Source organism: Gavia stellata, chromosome 2 (assembly GCF_030936135.1).
Source record: "Gavia stellata isolate bGavSte3 chromosome 2, bGavSte3.hap2, whole genome shotgun sequence".
Classification (NCBI taxonomy): domain Eukaryota; kingdom Metazoa; phylum Chordata; class Aves; order Gaviiformes; family Gaviidae; genus Gavia; species Gavia stellata.
The window spans coordinates 57,468,915-57,495,156 of record NC_082595.1 but is presented as its reverse complement, the minus strand read 5'-3'; the positions used below and the strand labels follow the sequence as shown (position 1 = coordinate 57,495,156).

Here is a 26,242-nt window from a genome sequence, read left to right as displayed (position 1 = left end):
AAACAAAAAGGCGCCTTTTTTGCCAGCCTGCACGAACTCTGGAAGGATGAGCAGAGCTGGCCATCAGTCTTGCATGGAAATGGACAGTCGTCCTTCTGTAACAAGAGGATAATGAAAAGAGAGTGCAACTTGGGTGAATATTAGAAGGAAAAAAAAAAAGAATACTTACTTGCTGTGCAGTAATTGGAAAAGAAAATTTAAAATAACCTCATAAGCACAGAGCAATGGATTCACTTAACAAAACATGCAAACATTGAAAGAGAGGTAAGTCACTCTGAATTTAATGGGAAGCAGGAGTATACATTTGGAGAAAACCAATGTTCTTCAAATTCTTTATCAAGGGTCACAATTTTTCAAATGGAAGATCTTTAGATTCTGCGAAGGGCATTGGCTCCTGAACCAAAAAAACTGAGCCTCTCTTCTTCTGTGTTCTATTTGGTTTAGGCTTTTCATGTCTTTAAAAGAAACATGAGCGTAATATTCACCAGATTTAACCGAAGTTAAAACCAAAAATACTCCCACAAAAATAAAGCAGAAAGGTTCAAAATATTTATATGACAACAAGCTCAAGTATTCACACAAACTCACGAAAGCACACTTCATTTAAAAATGTCAATCCAGAACTGGTCTCTATGGGCACCTGCAGAAAGAATGGAGTCTAGCGAAATTACTCGAACCTGTGCATTTCAAGTTTTGCAGATGCAGCTTCTTTACATGTTATAACTCATAGCACATGGGGAAGGAATGATTAGGTAATATACTGTTTTCCACTCCCTTTTAGGCTGATAAACCAAAATAGAAAGCAGGAACAAAGAAACGCTGCCCACTCCAACAAAACTCTCCACCTTTGTTCTTCTCCAGCTCTCATTACCATAAACACAGATTAAAAAAAGAGAAGGAAAAAAGACAAGGATATTCCATAAACAACAGCAAGTGGGGGATTTAGTAAAGCCACCTTACTGGGGATTGGAAGACAAAACCCAGTTCTCTACAAAAACAGCCTCATGCAGAGTTGATAAGGTCTATGGATGTCAGAGCTCTGCACAACATGAGTACAGTCCTCATTTACATTTGTTGGTGACTACCTTGAAAAACTTCAGCAGATGGAAAAATAAGAGGCATACTCATGTTTTCTGCCCCCAATGCAGGAATTCTCCCTTGGAACTAGCTGTGTTTCAGTCAGCAAACCAAGCAGGACAGCACATGAACCAATGGAAAAGACTTCCCACTGCTTTGGGCAGGGATTCTACCACCATCCCTGTATAGCACCACATACATCACATATCATCCATCATGTAAACAATAATTATTCAGTCACTTGCCCCAGAATTTTGAAAAAAAATCTTTTTTTTGTTTTAACTCATATGGAGACACCATGTACCTGTGTGGATTTCTGAAATTCAGAGGGAATTACAGAGGTTTTGCATCTCTGACAAAGCAGGTCCTGCAATCTCAGAAGTCAGACATTTGAAAATCCTGGCCTGAAACTTCTGCGTCACTGACAAACAGAAGAAATGCAGCCAGTTTAAGACTGGATCATCTGTGAAACTGGGAACCACACAAGAATGGAAGGTAGTCACACAATTTGTGTGTGGAATAAGTGACAGATATTTAAACTGTTTGGCTTCAATCCAGATTATGAACCTTTCCCACTTGAGTTTATGAGGGGTACTTGAAACGCACTTGTCTCTAACAAAAGTAGCAGTACAATGTAAGGGTGCATTCGTGTCAGTGTGTGAAGGTGTTTTCCTTCCTTAGGAGATAAACTGGAGGGAGCCCTAACATCTTCTTAATATAAGCAGAAAAAATTCACACTAAAAAATAAATATCACTTCCATCACCAGCAATTAGTACTAGTCACTTGTAGGTCTAAAAGTATCTTAAAAAGAAACTAGCCCTGTAATTCTCATTCTACAGAAAGGAAACTGAGACAAAAGCAGACAATTTGTCTAAGGCTCTCCAGAGAGCACCAAAACACAGCAGATTCTCTAGTGTGGAAAGCATTTTGTAAACAAAATACTGGTTTTAACAGATACAAATGAGACTATCCCTGCCTAAAGAAAAACAAACATGTGTTGAATGAAGGTTTTGACTGAATTAAAAAGAAAAAACAAGGTCTTATCCACCCAGAACATCCTTGGAGCCAAAATGGAAATGAAGCTGCATCTTCTGATCGAGAGGATCTGAATCTATTTTCCATCATGCTGGAAAATGTCACACACAGAGGCAGGTCTCCTGACGCTCCAGCCAGAGACTCCTTTTTGTGTCCAATACTGAGAGAATGAGAGGGTAAAATGATTCCCAGTGTAGTGACGAGCCACTCTGCTAGAAGTGGGGCACCTGCAGCAAACCCTTCCTAGGATACTGTCTAATAGTGCCTCAATAATACCACTTGGAAAGAACTAAATGCTGGTTCAGTAACAGCTAGTTCAAAGCTGTACGTACACCTCTACCTAGTTTCTCTGTGAATGAAGCTCAAAATAGCTTTCTTACAGTCTTTGAAAAAAAATATCAAAAGAAACATGCAAATCTGGTAATGCGGATGAGATTCAAAATCATCATTTCCCAAATTCCAGTCCACTGCTACTTCCATTAAGCTACATTCTATCCACCAGTCAAATTCAAAAGGCTTGTTAATTCTCAATTCACCTTTCTGCACTGCCATTACTAAGGCATTTTAGATGAATGGAAATCTGCAAAATCCTCCATAGGTTAAAGAAGCACAAGGAAGCTCAGGTGGTCTGTAGGGAACTTAGGAGATACTCCATACTTTTGCCTTTGTAGTCCTACAGGCTGAAAAAGTCATACTGAATATTCAAGTAGGTGTGCTTTTTAGCTATATAACCCTATAAGCATATGTGAAGACCCTTTTACACTGAAATGTCCCCTTTTTTCCTTTCCCTTCCCCTTATCAAGTATGCTCATACTCGGTTGACAGTGGTAGCTAATATATTAAACTAATCAAATAAAACAGTATATCCTTAATCTGTATACTTCTAATCTACATAGGAGTTACTGCAGTCTGAAGAGTTTTAAATTTAATGTAAATGCTGCAGTTTATTGCAAGAAAAAAAACCTATACATTTAGTCTCTTCTTTTAAAACTACTGCTAGAGTAATCCAATATAATATGAATTAGGCAACTGTATTTTAACACAGAAGGAGGCTCATCTAGAAGGTGTCAAAGTTCATGTTTCAGAATGAACTGCTTTTGTTTTAATTTTCTAATTCACAGAGATGTCAATACTATTTTTATACCAAATACTCATATAGCCAACTGATACAAAGGACTGTATTTCAAAACCACAGAACTAATTAATTTTCAGAGGCCACAAAAAAAGGAAAACAAATAGTTTCTTCTGTAAGAAAAAAAGTCATAGAAGGCAGAAGAAAAGCTTTCCTTCACATCATCTCGCTGGCCAGGCAGCTACAGCCAGAAGGACCTGTGAGACTATACATGACAGAGTTTCCACGTTCCAGTGAGTGACAACAGAACTTCCATGAGGAAGCAGCTGCCTGTAACAAAATACATAGTCCGAAAATACTTGCAAGACCGGGAAATCTGTTCTTGCTACTCAGAGATGGTCTGGACCAGAGGAGTAGAGCAACGTTTTTATTTTGGCACATTCTACAATAGAATAAAGAAAAATTCCTCAATACATACACCAAATGCTCAAGCAACAGTTTGGGATCTTAATTTTCTGGGCTGCTAGGAGCGAAACAGAATTTTATTTTTAAAATAAAGCGGTTTTTTTCTTGCATATTTAATTGTGAAACAGCACTTCATTTCTGAACAGGGAAAAGACATTCTGCTATTTAAACAAACTGCAATGATTTCCGATGAAGTACAAAAAAACATAGTGTTTTAGCTATGAATTGCATGCAACAAAGAAAGGAAGTGATAGATAGCTGACATTCACCATGGGAATTGTGCTAGCCTTATTTATAGCCACTCCACTAAAGGAAAAAAAAAAAGGGCAGGGCAATGGGCAGAAGAAATAACTGAAGAAAGGAAAGACGCCATTCTGTAACACAAACCAAGAGAAAGAAGGGTGTTTCTGGTTCACATTTCCCATATGCACATCTCACAGTAGGACCAACTAAAAATTAGCCTGAAAACCCTTTAAATATCTATCTATGCAATCTCCGTGTTGATCTGAACGAAGATCCCAGCGAGGCAAGATGTTGAGACCACTGCTCTACAAGCTCCCCCTCCATACTACATGAGGGTGGTCACTGCAATACTCTGCACGAGACAATCCTTCAGCTTCCAAATGCTGCTAACTCATTCATCATTTGGGCAATGTTTATGCCTTTCTGTTAGGACAACCTTCAGCTGAAGATTGGTAGCAGCTAAATCTAAACCCCAATCATTTCTCCTCCATTCCGCAGTTACTGTTTAAGTGGAGATAATCCAGCACCACCACTTGGCAACTGGAACATGGTCTTCCAACTTTATCTCTCCTTCATATGCCTTTGTCTCGCTATTCATCCATCACTCACAACATGTCAAATAACACAACTAATCTCTGAGCTTCCTAGAACAGTTTATCTCAAAGACACTCAACACAGTTTCTTAGGTATAAGGATCTCAGCACACCACCTAAAGCACATTGTTCAGCTTAACCAATTGAGGATACCAGTAAACACCAAAACACCGTTCTCCCTGGCATTTCAAAGAAATAAAAAACCCTTCCGCTAATGAAGATCACCGAACTTCTTATTCTGTATCATGTTGCCATTTTGAAGACACTTTGCACTACTGCAATTAACTGCTACTATTAAATTATTTGACCTTCATGTAAGGTAAAAAGCACATTTCATTGATATGAAAGCAACCAGGTATTTGAAAGAGCACGGCTTTTTGTGCTGTCAATATTTTGTTGCAAAATAAAAAAGCTATATGGAAGTCTTGTGCTAACTGTGTTTCCTCCAAGTAAAATAAGTGCTCCCTGTGGGGGTATGGGAAGAGGAAGGCCACAGTGGATTTTCAGAGCAAGAGCCAGGCAAAATTTCATATTCCCCTACTTCTCTCCTAACATTGCGTCAAAGCATTAAAGACAATAAACAGGCGTTATACTCTTCTGAGCCCTGTGATCTTCTTTAATGGTTAAAAGTTCATGCCAGTAACAGCGACTGAAATGAAAACATTCAAGCTGACCTTTCCGAATATGTCTTTGGTTAGTAACAAATCAGATGACTAGTCCTGCCAGCGCCTTCAGCATTCCCAAAATGAGAAATATTTCAGCCCAAGTTGTATAGTTTTCTATTAATTTATTTTGTACAGTTTTTTTAATCACTTTGCAATGGTACGCTTCACAAGTTGCAGCTTCAAAAAGTAAGTTCACCTTGTTTCTAACGAAGAACAAAATGTGAAGATCAAACTAATCTAATGACTGTCCAATGCTTAGGAAAAATTAACACTTCGTGTCCTAGAGGAGAATAACACAACGCAAAGCCTAGATTTCTCAGCAGAGCTGTCTCCTATAACGCTAATGGAGACTAAGTCTTACTATAGAAGCAGGAAAATCTGCAGGCTTAGAAAGGCATCTTCATCCACATACATCCAAAAACCATTGAGATTCCAGACATGAGTGAGAATCACTGAAGTCAGATAAGCATTAAAGGAGGCATCAGGTAAAACACGCAAACATATGAGTCATAAATCCATGAAATTCAAGCAAGAAAACTCAAAGGCATAAAAAAATATTACTATCTCCAAATTGATTAGGCTACCTCCTTACCTGGTGTAATCTGGAATGCTGTTCACACCAGCTGAAAATACTGCTTTTCCTGTATTTCTAGAAGGAAGAAAAAACTCCCACGTCCCTTTAGGTTGTATTAGGCCTGCAGTACAAATGTAACTGAAGGATACATTAGCTGGGTCGTTTCCCTTAGCAGAGATTAGCTAAAAGTGTCTTGTAAACCACATTTGCTCATACCTGGATGGCTACAAGCAACTACATATGCTGCAGGAAGCATCTCAGAATCAGGCTTGAAAAATACTGGTTACAAAAAGGAAAGATCTCATTCCAGTGTTCAACTTCAATACCAAAATCTGCTATTCTGTCCCTCCTACACACACAAACCAGCACACATCTGTGGAAGCATCCGCTTCTCCCTTCTCTTAATTTTTAGTTACTTTTAAACTAAACACGTGCAACAGAAGAACCTTAGCAGTGTGATATCATAAAGGTAAACTTGCAGTATGAGGGAAAACTGGAGCAGCACCATGAAATAATGCAGTAACGTGAGTACTCAGACTTACTGCTGAATTTCTTTACTTGTGTATTATAAATAATTGGGCTTGGGTTATGATTCATTTCTATGCAGTCATGGATTATCAACAGGCCAGATACTGACATCTCAAACTCTTTACATAGGTTATACAGGTGGCCACTGTCTACAGCTAGAATTTTAAGAACTAGCACACGAAAAGTAAAAATAGTCCAGGAAATTATTGCCAATGTGAATAGAAGTATTATTATTATTATTTAAATAAAGGAGCTGGTATGCTGAAGTATAGCACGTCTCTTTTTGGACATTATCCCAAATATCAACCGGATGTCTAAATAAATTTATGAGAAGAAACATGCTCTGGTGGCAGATTTCTAATCCCACTGGAGAAAGCCCAGATCATCTCCATTTAAGGTCAAGCAGGCAACAGCTGCACATTTTTGCTCCCCAGAACAAAACAAAGCAGACCAGAACCTCCAACACAGATTCCTTTTTTAAAGCTTTTCCTTTCTGATACCCACGGGTGTCTGGACCCGTTCACCCAGGGGTGAATCAAACAGTATAACGATGTGCTTACATATACTGTCTGTATCTGTCAGACTGACACGTCCCGTGAGCAGCACTTTGGCATCTGCCTCAGAACCCCACCAAAATCCCCGTGAGTTACACAAGGGAGTGATACTAAACTGAACTAGAAAAGTGTTCTTGAGAGACGGTACCCAAACAAGCTTCTTGTCAGAGAAACAATGTCAATACAAGATCTACAACATCCATGTGGTCTGAATTTGTGCATGTTACTGTTATTTAATAAATACACTTTCAGTCTTAAAATTTGTTATCCCAGTCAAACATTTACAGAAGGTATGCATTATATTTCTGATGAGATGCTACTATTTTTATTAATGTCTTACCTTGCACATTTAAGCACCAATCTTTAAAAAGAAGGCCATGACTGTGACAGCAGCTCACAAACAAAAATCAGCATTCTGTTAAGACATCTCATTTCTAAAAAATCTCCAAAATGATGATTAGGTCCAATTCACTAACAAAAAAAGCTGAGAATTTGGGGTAGAGTAACTAAAAACACTATCATTTTGCAGTGACTTGGTAAAAGGGAGGAACTGGCATTGCAGCTACTGCAGTGCTGGGTGTTGGACTTCAATAACAAAGTACAGAGGTGAATTTCAATAGTACAAGTTTCACATTACATCTTACAAAAAGCAAACAATGCAATGATAGCAGTACTTTTGCTGGACGACAGAACACAATAAAAACATGAATCTTCCCTCATAAAAAGGCCAAACATTGTTTGTATGACAAGGATAGATTTATAATGTTAATAAAGCCACTACAAGTAAATTATGAAACCCTTTGCACTGGTAAAGAACTATCCCTCCTCACTGTGCAAATAACTCAATTAACTTTCAACTGAAATATGAGACCCTAAATTTCCTGGGGTTGATATTGAAGGATAACACAAAGCAGGCAGATTTATTATATTAAACCTGAGTTTCTAACTTCAACTACGTTATAACCAATTTTGCAGAAGAGCTAAACCTTATTTACAACAATAAAAATAGAGCTCAATTTGAAACAAGGTGGCACATCACCTCCAAGGTCTTTTTGTCACTCTGGTTTGCAGCATCTATCACAGCAGGGCTTATAGGGAATGAAAAAAACAAACGAAACAAAAAAAAACCCACCATGCCTGGTTTCCTGCTCAAAGCCAAGAACTAATCTATGCTAAACAATTATTGTCAAAACTGGATGTGTAAGTGTTCAGAGTTAGGCTGAGCTTCTGTATTTTTGCCTGCAATTTCCAAATCAAGGAAAGGCACATGCTGTCATTTGCATCCACATACGAAGCCTGATACTGAATGCTCGCACACTCAACAGTTCAGTCTTTTCACATCCAGTAAATCCTCCACTTCCCAGATGCATGAAACCTACTCCGTATATGCACTGTGGTCTCATTTGTCATTTCCCAACACAGGAAAATACACATAAGATAACCTGCAAAGTAGCATCCAGCTGCTACTCCTATCCAAACAAACAGAATGGGTTCTCAAAAATCACTTGGATAGTTTCCAGCCACAGAAGGAGGGAGGGGGAGAAAAAGGGTGGGAGGGGTGGTGGGTGTATTTTAAAGGGGAAAGGTAAATACTTCAAGTTATATAGGAATGATAAATTTTGAAGATTAATTTCCATATTCTGGATTTTATTTGGGGAAAAAAAATAAAATAATCCTCTAACCTACAAATTAACTTGAAAGGTTGGAAGAGGCTTGAAATACAGAAAAATTGCTTCAGTTCAAGCATTGGCAGAAGAAAGATGATAGTGGAAAACACACATACACTGTAAACCAGGTTAACAGCTGTGTAACAGAATTATCAAAACTATACATACTGAAAGGGTCGTTTAAGAAACCCTTTGTATAAAAGAAAATATCATTCCATGTCAAAAGCCCATATGAAATGTGATCACACACACTAGAGATTTAGGTCTTTTATGATGAAGAAACATTGCTGTAGCAAAAGTAAGACATCCAAAACAGCTCCCTGAAAAAATTCCCATTTAAGTTCTTGTTTAAGGAAAGGCAGGACATAAGCAAGCAACTCCCTTCGCTACCCCACTGAAGCATGCCACCTCCCAGATTCCTTTATCCTGTGGCTGCGCAGGTGGTCTCCCTGGCACACAGCTGCCTTCACAAGACGAAAGATGCTGCCCATGTTTAATATATTACCGCTGTGAACAAGTTTAGAGGAGCAACTGCCTGTGTCAGAAGGCAGAAATGGGACCAATCACAACTTGTGAGCTGCTGAATGACACCGGGAGTCCTGCCTCTGAAACTTTTGTTATTTTTTCCCCTCAACCTACTTCAATTGTTCCCACAACTTGGTCACAGACTCGGACGAGTTGCCAGAGATCTACAGACACTTCCCACAGCCTGGAGCAGGCTGCTCTCAGCTTCACTAACAGTCACACCAGAGGTAAGGAAACTGTCTTCTTTTATGCTTTTAATTCTTACAGCAAGGTGCCGTAGCTGTAGTTTTCTACAAAAACTCCTCTACTCAAATTAACAGCTGGTTATAATTGTTTATCAAAAATATGGAAATGTAGGCATTTCAGCTCTGAGTCAAAAATGTAATGCTGTGGGGGACATATTTTAGGGACGATAAAGGCAAGGGGAATTTTTCTACATGCTGGCGGGACCCTAGCTGTCCCTGGATAGATGATTTATACAGCTAGCACTACACCAGAAGGTGAGAAGCTTTCATCATTTTCCTGAGACCTTTGTCTCTCCTTTTAAATTTAATACGTATTATTTGGGTTTTGTTTTTTTAATACAAAATCCACAAAGAGAATAATTCACTTAAAGTTTTGTAAAGACACTTTTGTTGCCTCAAAGCTGCCTATCCACAGCCCAGCAAAGGTAAAGCTCTCTCACTATTTAGATCAGAAAAATGCTTTTCTGAGTTAACACATTGAGAAAGCAAATCTTTTTTTGCTGTATGATGAAAAAGTACCCTTAATTAAAAAATTTAAGCAGTTTATGGCAGTACTAGAACTGAAATTATATCACGTTACTCAAACTGTAGTTCAGGCTACAGAATTCATATAGTACTTTTGCTGTGAATTCCCTTAAAGGTTTATTTTCTCCTGCTGGTCACTGTAACTGCCAAACTCATCCTAGAATGCTTCTAACAACAGATGAATAATTTAGCTAGGATTTGTAACATCACGAACAGAATTTCAAATGCATAAAGTAATCTATTTATTTCCAACTAAGGGAAGTGTGTACACACTGTACAACAAAATACAACCCCAGCTTTCTCAAACAGAAACGTCACATAAAGGACATTTTAGTATTCAGAGATACAAATATTTTTAAAAGGAATATGATTCATGAATACGTAGGTCTCTAATGAATTTCTCTTCCTTACAATCATGTTCCCCCCTTCCACCAATTCACACCTTACTACTTTTGTATACTTAAGGTTCTGGTTTTAGAAAAGACAGACTTAATATAGACCTTAATTTTGTGTGTTTTCCCTGTTACTGAACAGACACACCTAATTTCTTTTCCTATTACTGACTGGTAGGCATCAGGCAAAAATATATGCAGGTGTTCGGTTTTGTGCTCAGCAGCCTTGTGCCAGTTTTGAATAGACAAGTACTGGAAGCGTCCGGATGTCCTGTTACTCATAAGGCAAACAATCTGTTAGGAACTTCTCTAGAAGCTGTTTCCAGTAGGCAGAAACAGCACTTCAGACCTCCCAGTGCCTTCAAACCAATGCCTATGACGAGCAAGAAGATTCTGAGAGACAGATTTTTTTCAAGGCTAAAATTACATAAAATGTCTTTTCAAGTGAAGAGAGGAGTTTGGATTTATTCTACCACACAGAGACTCTTTCTCTCCTAACATATACACTGCATACATACACACACCTTTAAAAATACAGAGTTTATGCATACACACACAGATTGAACATACACATAGAAACTTAACTGCTATAGGCAGCTCTTTACTGAAGTACATCCATAGCTACAGCAGGTTAGATGCCCATTAAATAGATCACAGTGCGCCTCCGTTGTTACATTAAATCTAAAAATTTCACGCTGGTAACATCCCATGTCATAAACATCCAAACCTGAGTAACAGCCGACAGTCGTGACAGAAACATGCTACTTAGCAGGTGACAAATGTTACGAAATGATGTGAAACACTGCATTTAATTTAGAACAAATAAGAGTTTTCTGTTTTTTTGCCACTCATTTGTCAAGACAATGATGTTATTTCTATTTAGAGAGATTCAGATTTATGTATATACCACATTTCTATTTTTAAAAGTTGCATTTATTTGTCATCCTCTGAAGAGGTTAGGAATATAGTGTCTTCATTGTACGATACGAAATTCATTAAAATCAGTTTGTAATCAGATAGTGTAAAAGGTGATTTCACTGACTTTTTTTCAGACCATCAGGAAACAAAAATGTATGGGATACATCTACACAGCTACAAAAGCAGCTTTTTATTTGCTTTAAGAATAATTTGATTTAGGAATAGAAATGTACACCAACTGGAGAAACAAAAAAATCCCACAGGAAAGTAATGTTATGTTCCCTAAACTACAAGACACTTTAGAACTGGAAGATTGCTTTTGCTTTCTAGAGACAGACACATGGCTTAAGAGGACTTCCCTGGCATCAAGTTACTTCTCAGAAGTTGAACGTATCTACTATATTCTTCTTTCAATCAATACCATGGCATTGTCCCCTGAGCTGCTACAAAGTTGTAACATCTCCTTCCACTTCTACCTTTTATACATGCTAGATGTATTTCAATTTTTACTTCAGTTGAAATTGCACTTACCCCATTTCCTATTAATAAGTAGCATCATATGAACCACCAGAACCTAAAACCCAACTTGAAAGTACAAGGTTGCGTGCAGTGGAGGAAGGAGTTCATTTCCTAAAAGGAAGTTACTACATAAAAAGCAAATCATACCAACAGATGGGAAAAAGTATACAATTATTGTATGTCTTATTTTGATTAGGGGAACAGATGAGTATGGATGCTGAAGCACCTGCCCAAGGTTCCACTGCATGGTCCTGCAGCAGTTGCAGGGAATTTAACCCAGAGTTAAAAACTAGCCCAAAGCGTTAGCTCCCAGGCCACTTTATCGGACCAGCACACAAATAAAAGTCCCAGTTATTCACAAGGTATGTGGATAACTTCCAAAACCTAAAATGCCAAGCCTGGTCTGTTCAACTATTCATCAGCGTAATTTCTTGGTTATCTACACCTTTTGCATTCTCATGGACTTGAAATAAAGGTAAAGGCTTCTAGAACACTGAGAAGAAAGCTGGTCAAAAGGAAGATTGTAAGAGGAATGAATTAATAAGAGGGGGAGGGAAAAAAAAAGAATCTAAATTAAAGTGTGAGCCTTCCCCTACCCTCTCCCAAATACATGAAAAATATTGACACTTCAGTACAAAAGGTAAAAAGAAGGATAAAATGAGTTTGCTTTTCCTATTACTAGCACTTCCCAAACTCTGATCTGAATTGCTGCTTCTTCCTCCATCCCAAGGAAATGTTTTCTGCATGTGATTGAAAAAATTACATTATATGCCACAAGTCAGTCTCTAGCTCTCTTCGATGATTTAATATACTCCGTCTGTAGTTTTCTCTTTCCCCTTGTACAACTCCTTGCTCTTTTTCCACATTCTCACTCTCTTCCTCTGTTCATTTTCTTCTTCTACTTTTCTCCCTCAATCTGTCCTCTCCTGCACTATTGTCTGCATTCTTGCCTTCACCCATCCCAGTCTTTGTTTTTGACCTCCAGCCTTTTCCTTCCCCTTTCATGCTTTCTTCCTTGAAAAAAAAAGAATTAAAAAAATCAACTTTCCTTTCTCTGCAGTCAAGCTGTTGAATTGGCTAATAACCTTAATACCCTTCTTCACTAGTGCAACTCTCAGCCTAAAATCAGAATAAGCAACAGAATTCTGCACCCTTAGCATAGGTAAACACAAAATCCAGCTGCTGGGGTAAATCCTAGCAAGTCACCTCCATATTATTTATTTTTTTGTAAAGACAACAAAAATTAAAACTTATGGCATACCTTTATAAATCACTTCTGTACTTTAAAACCTGTAAGCAACTTCTGTTTTATCGTTGGCAACTTTTACTTATGGAACTAAATTGACATTAGTGAGACCCTCTAGAGGCCTCTAGAGTTAATTCAGACTGCTTCCTTCTTCACTCCCTTCTCACCCCTCATGTTCCTCACACAAAAAAGGAGATTTTTGAGACTTGAAGGTCTCAACTGCAGTGACTCCACACTGCTGATGAGGAGGCATTTTACAGCAAGGTTCAAAACAAAGCAAGGCAACTTGGAATAAGATATCTACATTAACACAGGACAGTCAGGAAAGATGACAAGCATGCCTACACATAAACTGCAGCTGCTGTGCACAGGTAGAGCTTTAAAACTCCAGGTTCAATTCAACTCACAGCATTTAGTCCTGCATGGAGGGTTCTTCTTTGCTTTGGCACTATACACGCAAATCTTTAAACTTACCTCCTCTAAACATGCAGAGAATGCCTCTTCCTGCCTAGGAGTATCATACTGCTCACACAAACAGCTACAAGAATTTCTTAGGCCAGCTAATTGTTAGTAACAGTTCTAAACATGTACTAGACCAAGGATCACATAACTTGATGGTACTTTTTGCATCACTATGTTTATGGTTAAGACATTTATTTTCAACGGATTAAACTGTGTTTTGGGGATATCTCATTATAAAAATCTATGCAAGAGACTGTTACGCAATGTTACTTTTTAACAATGCCTTTTCAGGACTTCACTTGGTCATATGGGACAGCAACAAATCAGATATGTCAAACCTCTTCTATTCCACTGATATCACTGCTGCATTTAGTAAACACATGACAGGAAACAGGCTGTGTCTAAAATTGCTGTGGCATTTCCAAAGGAGCCAAATTTATCCCATGTGACTTCAATGGAGTCAATGCAGTTGCACCAGGAACGAGCGTGGCCCACAGTTTTCACTTTGGTCACATACCTCCTCTCATTGTGAAGGACACCCAGGAACAAAGATAAAAATAACCTAATACAAATCAGGGAAACAGTCACATGTCAGTGAAGAAGGAAGCAATAATCGTGATCGGTGACTCATTCTAGGGCACCAGGTGTAGGGGATCCCCCACATAGGAACATACAGGGTCAGCCACGTGACCTCGTCCTGCAGACTCATGCTGTGCGCAACATGAGCCTTTCACACCCATTAACGACACCGGATTAAACACACCACTGCATAGCAATGCAGCCAACAGTTTCTCCTGTGCAATACTTGGTCTTGTCACACATGAGTGCAACACTGACTAAAACCAGGTCAACTATACCTTGCCCTTTAGCTGCACTTTCAAGAAGCGGTGTGTGCATGCATAATACTTCTTAACAGTGACCTAAAAACACAGTCAGGGGTCTAACAGCAGAGAACACCTACTATTTGTGGCAATGATCAGCCTTCATTTCAGTGTAATTATTTTTCAGGCTGTCCATTTTGACCTTGATAGCCACCCATATGCAGCTGTGTTACTGAATCTGTTTCTCTTTATGCACACTTTAGGTGGGTGACAGCGCCATGAAGGATTAACAAGCAAGGTATGTGTTTATTAGTTGAAACCATGCACTTGTAAAGACAAACTTGTGGAAATACAGACACAGAATTTGCTTCCTTTGCTTACAGAAGATTTCTCCCACAGACAGGCTTAGTAGATAAAACAACATGTAGGTGTTTCAAAAATTTGCAAAACCATATGAGCTTTTAAATGAAGAAAACCAAGTTACTCTATTTTGACCTTTCCCTATCCCTTCTCTACCCCATTTCTTAGCTGTAAAAGGTATACATTTTAACTTAAGCTACCTTCCTTTTTTTAAGACCCTTTTGTATCGCTTGTCTGGTCACGTACATCCAAGCAGCTAACGCCAACTCAGCCCAACTGAGCCTTCTGCCCTATTGCCTGCTCCCTCAGCAACATCCCTCACCCATTCCAAAGGGAAGAATATTCTTTTCCCCCTCCCAGAGAGATATCACCATCTTTCCTCACCTATGTTGGCCTTGCATCTGTGATGCCAAACCAGCTAATATCGCTTTTTATGGAAGCACTTCAAAGCCTCAGGTCCTTGCCCCTTGAGTCATGCAAGTGAAACATATGTAGCACCACAGCAGTGCAGGTGCTAGCATGTGTGCAGTTAAATCTAATGCAGTACACAGAAATGGACTTATTGTGCATATACACAGGTAAAAACTCATGCTGTTCCAATCCTTCTGAGGGCCCCAAGAAAAACAGCAGCCAAGAAGACAACAGATATGTTGCTGTAGCAGGTCACACACAGCCCAAAGACCACAGGTTGCACACACCCTGCACTAAAAAATGGCATAACAAGTTGCGATGGCCACCCACAGCAAATAACGCTCTCCGTGCAGTGTCTGTCACACAAGCTAGTTACACAAACTTTTCTGTACCAGTGTAAATCCATTAGTGGTTCATATACCGTGCCTTGACTAGAAGAAGATAAACAGCCTCATGCACCCCAGCCTGTACTGGGCTGGGAGGATGAATGTGCCTTCAACCAAGTCACTTAAGAATTCCTGTGCATGTCTTGCTTCTACTGCACTTGGGACAGACAGTGACTAGCAAAGAGCTAAGCAGAATATACTTGGCAAGCACTTCAACTGCTTAAATAGACAAAAACAGGTACAGCATGAAGTCAAACAAAGCTGAAAAATTATAGTCACTACAAAAGTAAGTTCCTAGTGTGTGTTTTGTTCGCACTAAAGTTAAGATCAACTACAGCTCAAAACTTCATAACAAAATCTAAAGTACTAAAAAGAGGGAAAATATGCTTGAAATAAAACACTCGCTTAAGAGACAAAGTTATATACATGCTTTATTTTGTTCCTCATAGCAGTCCTCTGCCTTTGCACCTACATTTTGTAACACACTGTCCTACAAGTATAAAAAACCCCCACTTAGTTCTTACTCTGTTTTGTCTGTTGAGGAATATATTACTAAAATTCCCTATAGCAGTGATGCATTAGCTTTTAATTACGCACCATAAAGAATTTTTATTTAGGATGGAAATGCTTCAACAAGATTTCTTTTCCTCCCTTCCAGAATAAGGTACTGGTAAATCAGATTAGCTGCCTGGGTCAATAACAGCCAGCAGTAATATCCAGATCTCCTGGCTGAAAGGTCTGTGACTCTAGCCGTATTATCAGGCTTTCACGTGTGCTTGAACAAATAAAGCTTGGGGGGAGCAGGGGTTGGAGGGAAATCAGCCATGGCCTTTTCACAGACTGTAAAGGATAGAGAGATTAGGATCTAACACAATGATCTGGGTAAAATCCACTGTTCCACAACTTCCATTTTACTATTCCTCACCACTGCTGAGAAGCAGACGCTCAGTAGCCTTCAGGAGGAGAAGCACAATACAGCACAAACCTAAACTTGAAAAACAAAATTTAAAAAATCCTGTTTGAAAGCAAAACCACTGTAAAGGCAATCTGTTTGCTTCAGGCTTTTTAGAACTTTAAACCATCTCCATTTGCACTCATCAAAACACTTCACTTCTGCATTTCTAACTCTTCACTTTCCTGCTTTCCCAGCTCCACAAAGGCTGTCTAAAACAAAAAGAGAAGATAATAGGCACTTTGCACTGTTCCTGACAAGTTCTCTTCTTTCCTGCACTCCTAAAACCTCTGATTTGTGCCCTCTGCTTTCTTGTTGCCATGGAGAAGGTCCAATACATAACCCGTTCTGCTCTGAGGAGAGCCTCAACTATTGAGGTCAACCCACAAGCACGCCAAAGGCTCCAAGAGCTCTTTGTGAATTTCTGCCTGATTTTAATTTGTCTCTTGCTGATCTGTATCATTGTGATGCTCCTCTGAAGTTCCAGCACTCCTCTGCACTGTCCTCTAGGAAAGTCACCCCAGAGGGAAGAGAGACCTACACCCGCAACTCCCAATGCAAGGATCCTCTTGTGAGAGGGGCTAGCACTTGGACTAGAGCTGTATGCCAACCATCGCACTATTCTCTTACTACCTGCTACATGTATTAAAAACACACTTCTGTGCAGAACAGTGTTTAGAGCCTGTTGTTACAAAGCTGTGCATGACCCAATTTGTCTGTCTCAGTCAAGAGATGTCTTTTCTGAATGGGGTAAAGTACTGCCTCTTCATGGAGCTGGTAAGTTCCTCAATATTTTAGCTAGATCACACAAACAGCAACTTCACTTTTGGGGGGCCTGAGTGTCTTTAAATTTCTCTGAAAATCCTTAAGCCTTTGGACAGGTTATAAATTTGGCCCATGTTCACCCAAAGAAGAGCTACAGGCACACAGCCCTCAACACATCCTAGGAAGATTTCTGCTCTGCTTACTTCAAGATGCTGCATCTCTCCATTATCAAGTGAAGGCATTCAAATTGTTTCAGTGTTTTTAAGGGAATATGAGAATAAACAAAAAATGTCTTCTAACCCAGAAAGAAACATGATTTCATACACTTTTCTCCCTATTTAAGGGATCTTTTACATATATATAAAAACATACATATATGTGTGTGTGTGTATAAACACACACACAACTTGGATCTGAAAAAAAAAATAAGGGCAACTGCATTTATAGTATTTTTCACTAGCTACATCCTTACAGAACTAAGTGACATTTGGAAAGTTTTTTTCACTATGTTTTGCAGAAAAATTGACACTACCACACTGGTATCAAAGATTTAATTTTCTATAGTCATTTAACTGGCACAATTGGCACAACTCAAAAATAATTCTCAGAGTTCTTAATATTTGGCTTCAGACAACTTCATTATGGCCTGCTGTAATTTATGCAATAATTTCCTTAATTTAAAACTACGGAAAACTTGTTATTTGCCAATGTCACATAGGATGGCTTATATCTGATGTAGTAAAGAAAAAGGTTTAGGTCACACTTACTGCTGTGATTGAAGTGTATCATACAAATGCAAGTAACGCCACCACCCTCAACTGCAAATGCCTGTTAGAGAACAAGCAAATACTTTCCTAAATTAAATGACACATACCATTATGCATATGAGGGAAAGCATTGCAGAAATATCTTTTCAACATGTAAACCACAGTCTATAAACCTAAAATACAAAGTTTCTACTCCAGCAGTTGTCAGTAACAAGACTGAGCAGTAGACTTCAAAGTCTCCCATGTGTTGCTGGTATTGAGCTAAATTCCTAGAAACTTCATACAGTTTTCAAATCTAAAGAGAGCTCAAGAATCAACAGCAGTCAAACAGACATCTATTTTTTAATCAGGCACCTTTCTATACCACCCTATGTAAGCAATCCTATTGATCAATACAGAAAATCAAGACAACTTTATCTTAAATCTTGTATTCTGCCTTTAAGTCTTACTATTCCGTGAGAAAAGGCTGACAATGAACAGCTGAGCAGGAAGGGAAGAAATCTTTGAAAAAACTATGTACTTGATGGAATGCAAGCAAATCCAGTGGTGATGCACTTCCTAGCTGGCAAACAGATATGCTCAGACCAGACCTCTGAAATAAGGTTAATCACTAAAGGAAATTAGTTAGCTACTGTATGAGGATTAAGGCAAGCACTGACGAGATCAGCATCAGACACTCGCATTTGCAAGTTAGTATATGAATATTACTGATTTGAACTGTCAATGTTAAGTATCAATTTCCATTTCATGCATTCTGACAACTCTCACGAATGCATGAGATTTTAGTAAGCACTTTCCCTATTCATTCTTCTTCTTAAGAAAAGCTACAAACACAGTGCACTACTTCTGTGGGAAAAAAAATTTGAAAAATCTAAAGTTACTTTCTTCTCTTTTTAAATCTACATTTTTGGATGGATAGAGTTTCCAATTTTAGTTTGCTTCGGAGTTGTTTCAAGAAACTTCAATTGAAAATAGACAACAGTTTCACAGTATACTGAAAGTATACTCAGTATACTGAGAAAACTCCCTGAAGAAAAAAGGTGTTAAGAGTAAAATATCAACACATACATTGTGAGGACACATTGGACTTGTAGGTTTCACAAGCCAGTAATATACAGAAGTCAAAGCAAAGCTTTTCTAAAAAAATAAACACCCCCCCCTCATAAAAACAAACCCACCACTTTCCTCTTATGTACCTGAAAAACCATTATTTATTTAAAAACAATAAATAAACAAGAACAAAATCAAGGTATACATAAACTGGAAGCCCTACTGTTATTTTACAGCAATGCAGATAAATTGCATGTACTGTATGGTTCATTTGCGTCTTTGGGTTCTGCTGATCAGAAAAACTGCTACCATCCTCTATATCACTAAATGTCAACTGAACCCAGAAGTTAAAAAAAATAAAACCTTTTGTACATAGTACATTCTTCTTTGTATACTTATATGGGCTTTAAAACTAACATCTACTGTATTTTTACTTATTAAAATGACTGCTTGAAAATATTTTAATACATAAAATAAGATACTTAAATACAACTCCATTTAGAAAGAAGCATCCATTCTATCATCTACTTATTAAAGTTATGTGAAAAAGAGCTAGTCATCTCACAGCCTTCTGATTCTTTATACCTGTTTATTCTGTTTTGGTTTTCAACAGTAGTCTTGCCTGTTTTGCAATGTCCAGATCACTTACGCATACTTAATTTACACTCACCAACTAGTGTACATAAGCAATCCTAATGAATTTTATGAAACTGTAATCAAGAAGTTCACTACTTTTACGAGCTGTAATAAAAATTCCAAACACAGCACATAGCTTGGATTAAATTTTCATTTCTCTCTTCCACTCCACTCAAGGCTAATTTCATCTTACACTAATTTCATCTTACACACTGACAGACAGCTAAACAGGCAACTCTTCCCCAAAAAAAACAAATTACATAAACTTCCATAGCAATTTTACACTGGGAAAGGGCTTAATCAGGAACTGGGAAAGGGCTTAATCAGGAACAGAATATGATGGTTTTAAAGATGTGTCTTCTCAGCCAGCTCTTCAGAAAATATTGACAAACCTACCTATTTTTCTCTAGGTGAAGACATTACCCATTTAAGAATTAGGAATTTTGTTCTGATCAAGACTAGTCAGTAGGGCACTTTAGAGGGCAGCAAGTACTTTTCTGCATCGATTTAGCAACAAATGCCCTCACTATGAGAATGGAACCACTTGCTGGAAAGACAAGTGTAAAACAGGCTTTAACAAAATTTTTCACAAAATACGCACAAAATGTTTGCCCCCCGCCCCGTAAAGAACTTTTATGTAAGTCTTGCTACAAATACACACAGAACAATAATCATGTCAGATATACACACTCATGCTGACACGTACTTTACCCATACCCCTTCTGCCAAAATTAGAGCAATGAACACATTCATTTAGAGAGTATTCTTGTTCATATCTGGAAGCATACTAATAGTCTATAGATTACAGACCAGATGCCTGTATTTGTATGGCTATTAATAAATAGTGTCTGTCAAAATACAATTAGAAAATACTTGTGAAGTCCTACAAGATTCATAGATCTCTTATTTAACAACAAACATAGTCCATTTAGCTTTGACCTAGATGTTAAAAACTGGGAGAAAAAAAATTAATCTGTTTTGGTTATGGAAGGAGATGAGTGAACACCTCTTGTTCACTGCAAGGATTAAAAACAGAACAACATATTTATAAGGATTCCTTTAAAAACTGATGCTCATCTCAGTAAGAGCCCTGGTAATTTAAATTAATTAAAACAGGCCCAAGATTTATTGTAATATCTGACAGTTAGTTTAGTCAAACTGATAGCTTTATAAGCCCATTATGTTGGTCTTTTTTAAATAAAAGAATGCCAAAAGTTCCGGTTTTGTATAAAGCATAAAACTACAAAACACTGCCCTCTTGTGGTCTTCCCTAAAAACTTCGCTGGTTATTAAAAGGAAGTTTTGGCAACACTTCACTGTTAGGGCTGAGTGGTCCTATTTGTTTCTTTTATTTATATATATATTTCTATATATAAAACACAATTGCTAAGTTATTAATACTATCTTAAAATAAGCTCTTGCGTATGTGCTATTAAAAGCACTAAGGATGCATCCTCTGCCAGCCCAATCTAGATTCTTAACAAGGCATTTGCAGAGCTGCTATGAATCCTAGACAGCACACTGCTGGCAAAACACTGCCTACTGCACTACATGATGCCAAACCCTAGAAGGGTAGGAAACACTCCTGTTAACAGAGGTACATTTTGCCCAGATAAGAAAGTTTTCTTTTTTTTTTTTTTGTTGCATCTACAGAGATCTTTTAAAAATAAATTTTCAACAATCTATTGCTGAAACAGAGTAAGTCTTGAGAATAGCCATTCTTTTGAAAATCAAACGGGCCTGAAGAATACCACACACATTAGAAAAAGTAAATAATTAGAGAACCAAACTGTATAAAATTAAAGTCCTTTCTTCATTAATCAGTTCTTCAGAAGTTCTTCAATAGTGAAATGAAAGCTCTCATTAACTTTATTTTTTTATTTATTTATTTTTAAGGTATTTGGAAAAAAAGGCTTGTAGGAACATCCAGATTCCTTTTTTGGGAAAAAAAAAAATCTAGTTATTATAAACAAACATTTTTTTCTTAAGAGGCAGAAACTAAAACCAGGTAAACAGCTGAGGACACAGTGAAATTCATGTGAATCTACATTGCTTACTACCAAAGGAGCAACCCAAAGCTACAACCAAGAGTCTGCTGCAAGCACAAGCGGGCAGACAGATGCACGTTATGGATCTCGCTAACAACAGGGGTCTCAACCTGCTACTCAATTTTCTGCTTATTGTCTTGGTTCTGGTGCTCGCATTTATCCTTGTGAAGCTCATGTGAACCTCCGTGAGGCTCTGCTTCCTTCTCAAATCTTGTTTTGAGGGTTTTGCAATGGTAACGTAGACACTTCAAGCTATCCGAACAAAAATATGCAAAGACTGCATAGACCGAAATATCTGACAATTAGAGAAAGCGTTCACGTACTTATTTCATCAGAAAGCAATCCTAAAAGCTGCGCACAATTATCTACCTGCCATTGAATAAAGAAAGCATCTAGAGCCTTGCTGAGTACAGTAGGAAATCCAAGTATGCATCAGCAGTTACTGTAGTTTGCTCACTGCTACAGCTGACCTGTATTTAAAGATCTAGAAAAGATCTGCAGCCTTCAAGGAACACCATTTCTGCAAAGGGGACAGCAGAAATCAAACTTTTTAAATGGGATTTCCATAGAACATTTACTTCATGGGAAATGACATGGCTACAGCAGGAAGACGGAACAAAACACCTACACTGGGTTGACAGCACACATCAAATTACCCATGGAGAGCAAAAGCAGAGATGCTATAGCTGGAAACAAGGGTATCCATAAAAAGCACCTTGCAGCAGTGGAGACAGGGATAAGTTAAGTTTAAATATGAAAGCATAATTATTACTTACACCTTTTTTGACACCTGCAGTTCACAGCAACACCTTAAAAGCCAGAAATCATTAGTGTTATCCAGCAGCATCAAAAGAAGAAGCCGTCAAAACAACTCAAAAACGAATGGCCATTAGCAAGGGTTATCATAACTGCCTACAAAGCCCTTAACACTGCTACGTGCACGAGCAGTAGGTGCATCTGCACAAACGCAAGAAGTGTGCTACAGCCTCAATAAGTCGGATTTACCCCTTATGCACAGGTCAAGTGTGCAGCATGGGCGTTCTCAAGCCCTCTTTGACATACTACTTGTTACTTACCAGTACAATCAATCAGTCCATAGCCTGTCCTCACATTAAGCATGCAACATAAGCTTCTTACAGGACCTTCTTTTATGGCCCTTTACAGGATGATGCATTTTCCCCATGGGTCCCTGGGAAGGACAGTGACCAAGAAGAGCTCGCTTCTGCTGGAGTTATTTGCCCAGAAGGTAGCACCTGAGATATGCTGGGAAAGAAGGTGGCCAGATTGGGGCTAAACAGCTTACTCTTTGCATCTCTCTTTCCCAAGTACAACTGGGAACAAAGTACATCAACACATATGCATTGTAGAGTAAACAATGCCATACATATGCATATTAACAGTCTTTTGCACACACAAAAAAGAGGCAGATGTTCCTCATGGTGTGGGCGAAGCCCCAGCTTCCAGCTTTCTATTGCCACCAGCACATCCCTGATTCAGCACATATACTGGTGATCCAGCACTTCTCCCAAGTGCTGAATATATTATAGAGCTGATCTACCCATGTTCACACTCAGTATTTCCAGATGGTAACTGTTGTTGTCGGGTGGTTCAGTTATCTGGAAGAGACCCATCTAAATTGGCTCTACAAAAAGACTTTTCACAGGAAAAAGCCAGTATGTCTAGGGAAACAGAAAGTTTATGTGAGTTCTACTATTAACAAGCACCCACGTTCCACTCTATGCTACCTGCTCCAAAGCTTAGGCAACACTAGCTGGGGCAGCACAGAGTCAAAATGAAAGCATTTCAGAACAGATAAGAGAAAAATGTGCAATAAACATTTAAAATAGCTTCTGCAAACTAGACATCTATAGCTTTATTATGCTTATATAGTAATATCAATTCCTGTCTGTTTGCATTTAAAGCAAAAAACTTTGCACAGCTGCATCACCGTAAGCACTTTAGCACTTATTTTGATAATCTTGAAATATTCTGCTTTAAAAAAAAATTCTGTAAATTTATATACAAGGGATATATGTTGTAACAGTTACACAGTTATGTATTATTTAGGAGGATTTCTGCCGGTGCTTGACAGAGATGGCACAAAGCACACCACAACCACAGAAACTGATATGAAGCCCACTCTAGTCTAAAGAAGAATAAAAACGGTTTTCCAAATAAAATGGCAATTCACTGAATACACTGCTCGGGCTTGTACAAAATTTATTGTCTGTATAATAACCTCCGTCTCTTCCGTATATTCATAAGTTTTCTTATCTTAGGGAAACCACTGTGACAGTTTAAAAGGTGAAATTAGACAAATGAGTTAGCCCTGACAAAAAATAAAAATTGCATATTCCTTTTTAATAAAAGGAGAAAGATGAGTCTACTGCCACCAACAATCACATACTTCCAGATCAAAAATTACATACAAAGGAAGACTATAAGAAACTGTGCCACTAGCATGCAGAAACAACCCCAGCAGCCTCCTCTCAGCCAGCAATGAAAATTACAGAATCTTCAATAAATGTTGAAAGACGCTGCTGAAACTGAAACATGCATTCTCCTGAGATGACATATAAAATTGGCAAGTTACCAGTTAACCAATGCCAAGTCTCTTTTTGCAGTCAAGCATGGTCCAAGTTTGGTTTCCCATCATCTTAGCAGAGGCCATATATGCACTATAATGAACGCAATCCCAGTTGTTGGACTACCAACTTCACAGCAAAAGGAACAGAACATAAAAGCTTAATTGTGGCTCGCAGTGACGGAGTTCACTCTGCTAACTAAAGGCAGTAATTCTTCATGTTAAAAAGTTTTGTCTTGCTGAAAAGTATGGTTTCATCAAAACGGGACATGCAAAAAATGTTGATATTAATCGGTTTTAGTTTTCTGATCTGCCAGGATCATAAGAAAACCTAGTTTTGAGTTGACATTTAAGAATAAAGTTTTCTGTGGCAACAATATTATTTGAAGAATGCTATAATTTTTTCTTTCAATTAAAGTTTTACAACTTTTGTTTACCAATGTTTAGGTATGCATGCAGTTTACTTTCTTCCTTCTTTGTTTTGAAATGAATATTGTTATATTATCTCTATATTTCTTAATGCATTACAATTTAATTTCCAGTAACTTTTATATACATGGTCTGAACAAAGCAGTGTTTTCTTCATTAAAGAAAAAACAGTAAACCAGATACATTAAGGGAGAAAGACGCACTTAAGCAATTTCCATCTATTATTTCTGTTATATTCTGACAAAAGTTAGCACACCATGAAGAAGTCATACAGATGTCCCATACACTGGAAAAAAAACAGATCCATCATGTGATGCCTACAACATTGTACAGAGCTAATGAGTACATATGCAACCTTCTGAAACCATCCTTCATATTGTATTATCTCCCACAATTTTAAAGGCACACTTTCATTTTAAACCTAATTTCTGGACTAGCATACAGTATGTACATAGGTACATTCAGATAATAGGATAGATAATAGGATCAGGCTTTAAGAAATGCCTTTACATGACAACACACAGCCTTTTTTAATCCAGATTTGTATGGTCTCCCAGTTCAGTAAATGGGAACCGCTGTCATGTATTATAAGCTTTTTTTCCCTTAATGCAGGCCTAATCACATACTTCCTTACTTTGGAGGTTAAAAAAGAAAAAAAGATATTACAGTGGACATGTCTGTTGAAAGATTAGCTGTACACTGAAAATAATTAAGTGTATGGTGAAATATAAATTCTGCATGGAAATGATTTTCACTGAAGTACTGTTAAAATCTGTTCCTTGGAAATGCATAGGAGAATGTTTATCTTCATAAAGTATACATTAAATAGCACACATTAGCCAGAGAAAAGAATTTTCATATACAGCTGCATGTTGTTACACAATAACCATAGACCAGATCCTCCTTCAAGATTTACTTCCGAAACGTACAAACATCACATTCGCAGCTGAACGATGCACATTCTCTGAAGAGGGGTTCTATTGATCCTCTGCATCTTTTCTGCAGTGGCAAACCTGACCATGTCCTGAAAGAGAATCTCAACGTAGCTATAGGTCTTCTACCCAACACTCTGAGCTTCCCTTACAATGCACAGTAAATATTTAAAAAAAAAAATAAAAATCATAGTTTGCAATTGGAATGGAAAAGCCACATTATAGGCTTTTTAATTTGGGGAGCAAAATGTAACAAAAAACCAACAGGTAGATGCTGAGTTCAGTTAAATTCAGACTATTAAGGAAGCAGAGAATCTTCATTTTGAGAGTAATTAACTCTGGAAGAGCTTTTAAGGGCTGTAATACATTATCCTTTACAGTAAACTTAAATTCAAAGCTTGTCTGATTTTATAAAAATGAACCCTAATTCAGAGTTTTGTGAGGTAAGCTGTGTATACTAGTCTGTAAAGGCGTAAAAAATTATTGTAGACTGTATTAAGACCATTAGCTGCTCCTGAACCATTAGTCCTCAAAACTAACTCAGAAAATTCTTGCAGTCTATTCTTGCCTTACTAGCGATAGCTGTCCTCTATAGTCTCTCCCTCTACCAACCTACCCTAAAGATACACAAAGTTGCTCTAGATTCTCAGTTAAAAGCAAAGTTCATTTTGTTTTCTGTTCATGGCAACTGTGGTTTAAAGTAAAAGTATGATAAATTGTATTTTTTTCAGTCCTGTAAAAAACACCGTAAAAATATTTCCATCAGTATACATACTTACTAAAAGCAAAATAACA

At 37.9% G+C, this 26,242-nt stretch overlaps 2 protein-coding genes across 6 annotated transcripts in view; one reads left to right on the top strand and one right to left on the bottom strand.

Moving 5' to 3' along the window:
- The window catches only part of CEP85L (centrosomal protein 85 like), a 122,427-nt gene that overhangs the window by 40,932 nt on the left and 55,253 nt on the right, over window positions 1–26,242 (bottom strand). The gene's annotated exons all lie outside the window — the stretch shown is intronic.
- Window positions 8,907–24,465, top strand: PLN (phospholamban). 5 transcript variants are annotated; one of them, XR_009484973.1, is made up of 4 exons: window positions 8,907–9,226; window positions 14,391–14,425; window positions 21,351–22,748; window positions 23,570–24,465. XR_009484973.1 is itself a non-coding variant. In XM_059835380.1 (3 exons), the coding sequence occupies exon 3, from the start codon at window positions 16,557–16,559 to the stop codon at window positions 16,713–16,715; it is 159 nt and encodes a 52-aa protein (XP_059691363.1). In that variant the 5' UTR covers window positions 8,933–9,226; window positions 14,391–14,425; window positions 16,434–16,556; the 3' UTR covers window positions 16,716–19,582. The 5 variants fall into 5 exon arrangements, 1 of the variants encoding a protein (XP_059691363.1); XR_009484971.1 differs by having other exon boundaries at window positions 8,918–9,226; window positions 21,444–24,465; XR_009484972.1 differs by having other exon boundaries at window positions 8,919–9,226; window positions 22,667–24,465.

Coding starts and splice junctions, on each gene's coding strand:
- PLN (XM_059835380.1), top strand. CDS start 16,557: ATGGAGAAGGTCCAATACATAACCCGTTCTGCTCTGAGGAGAGCCTCA.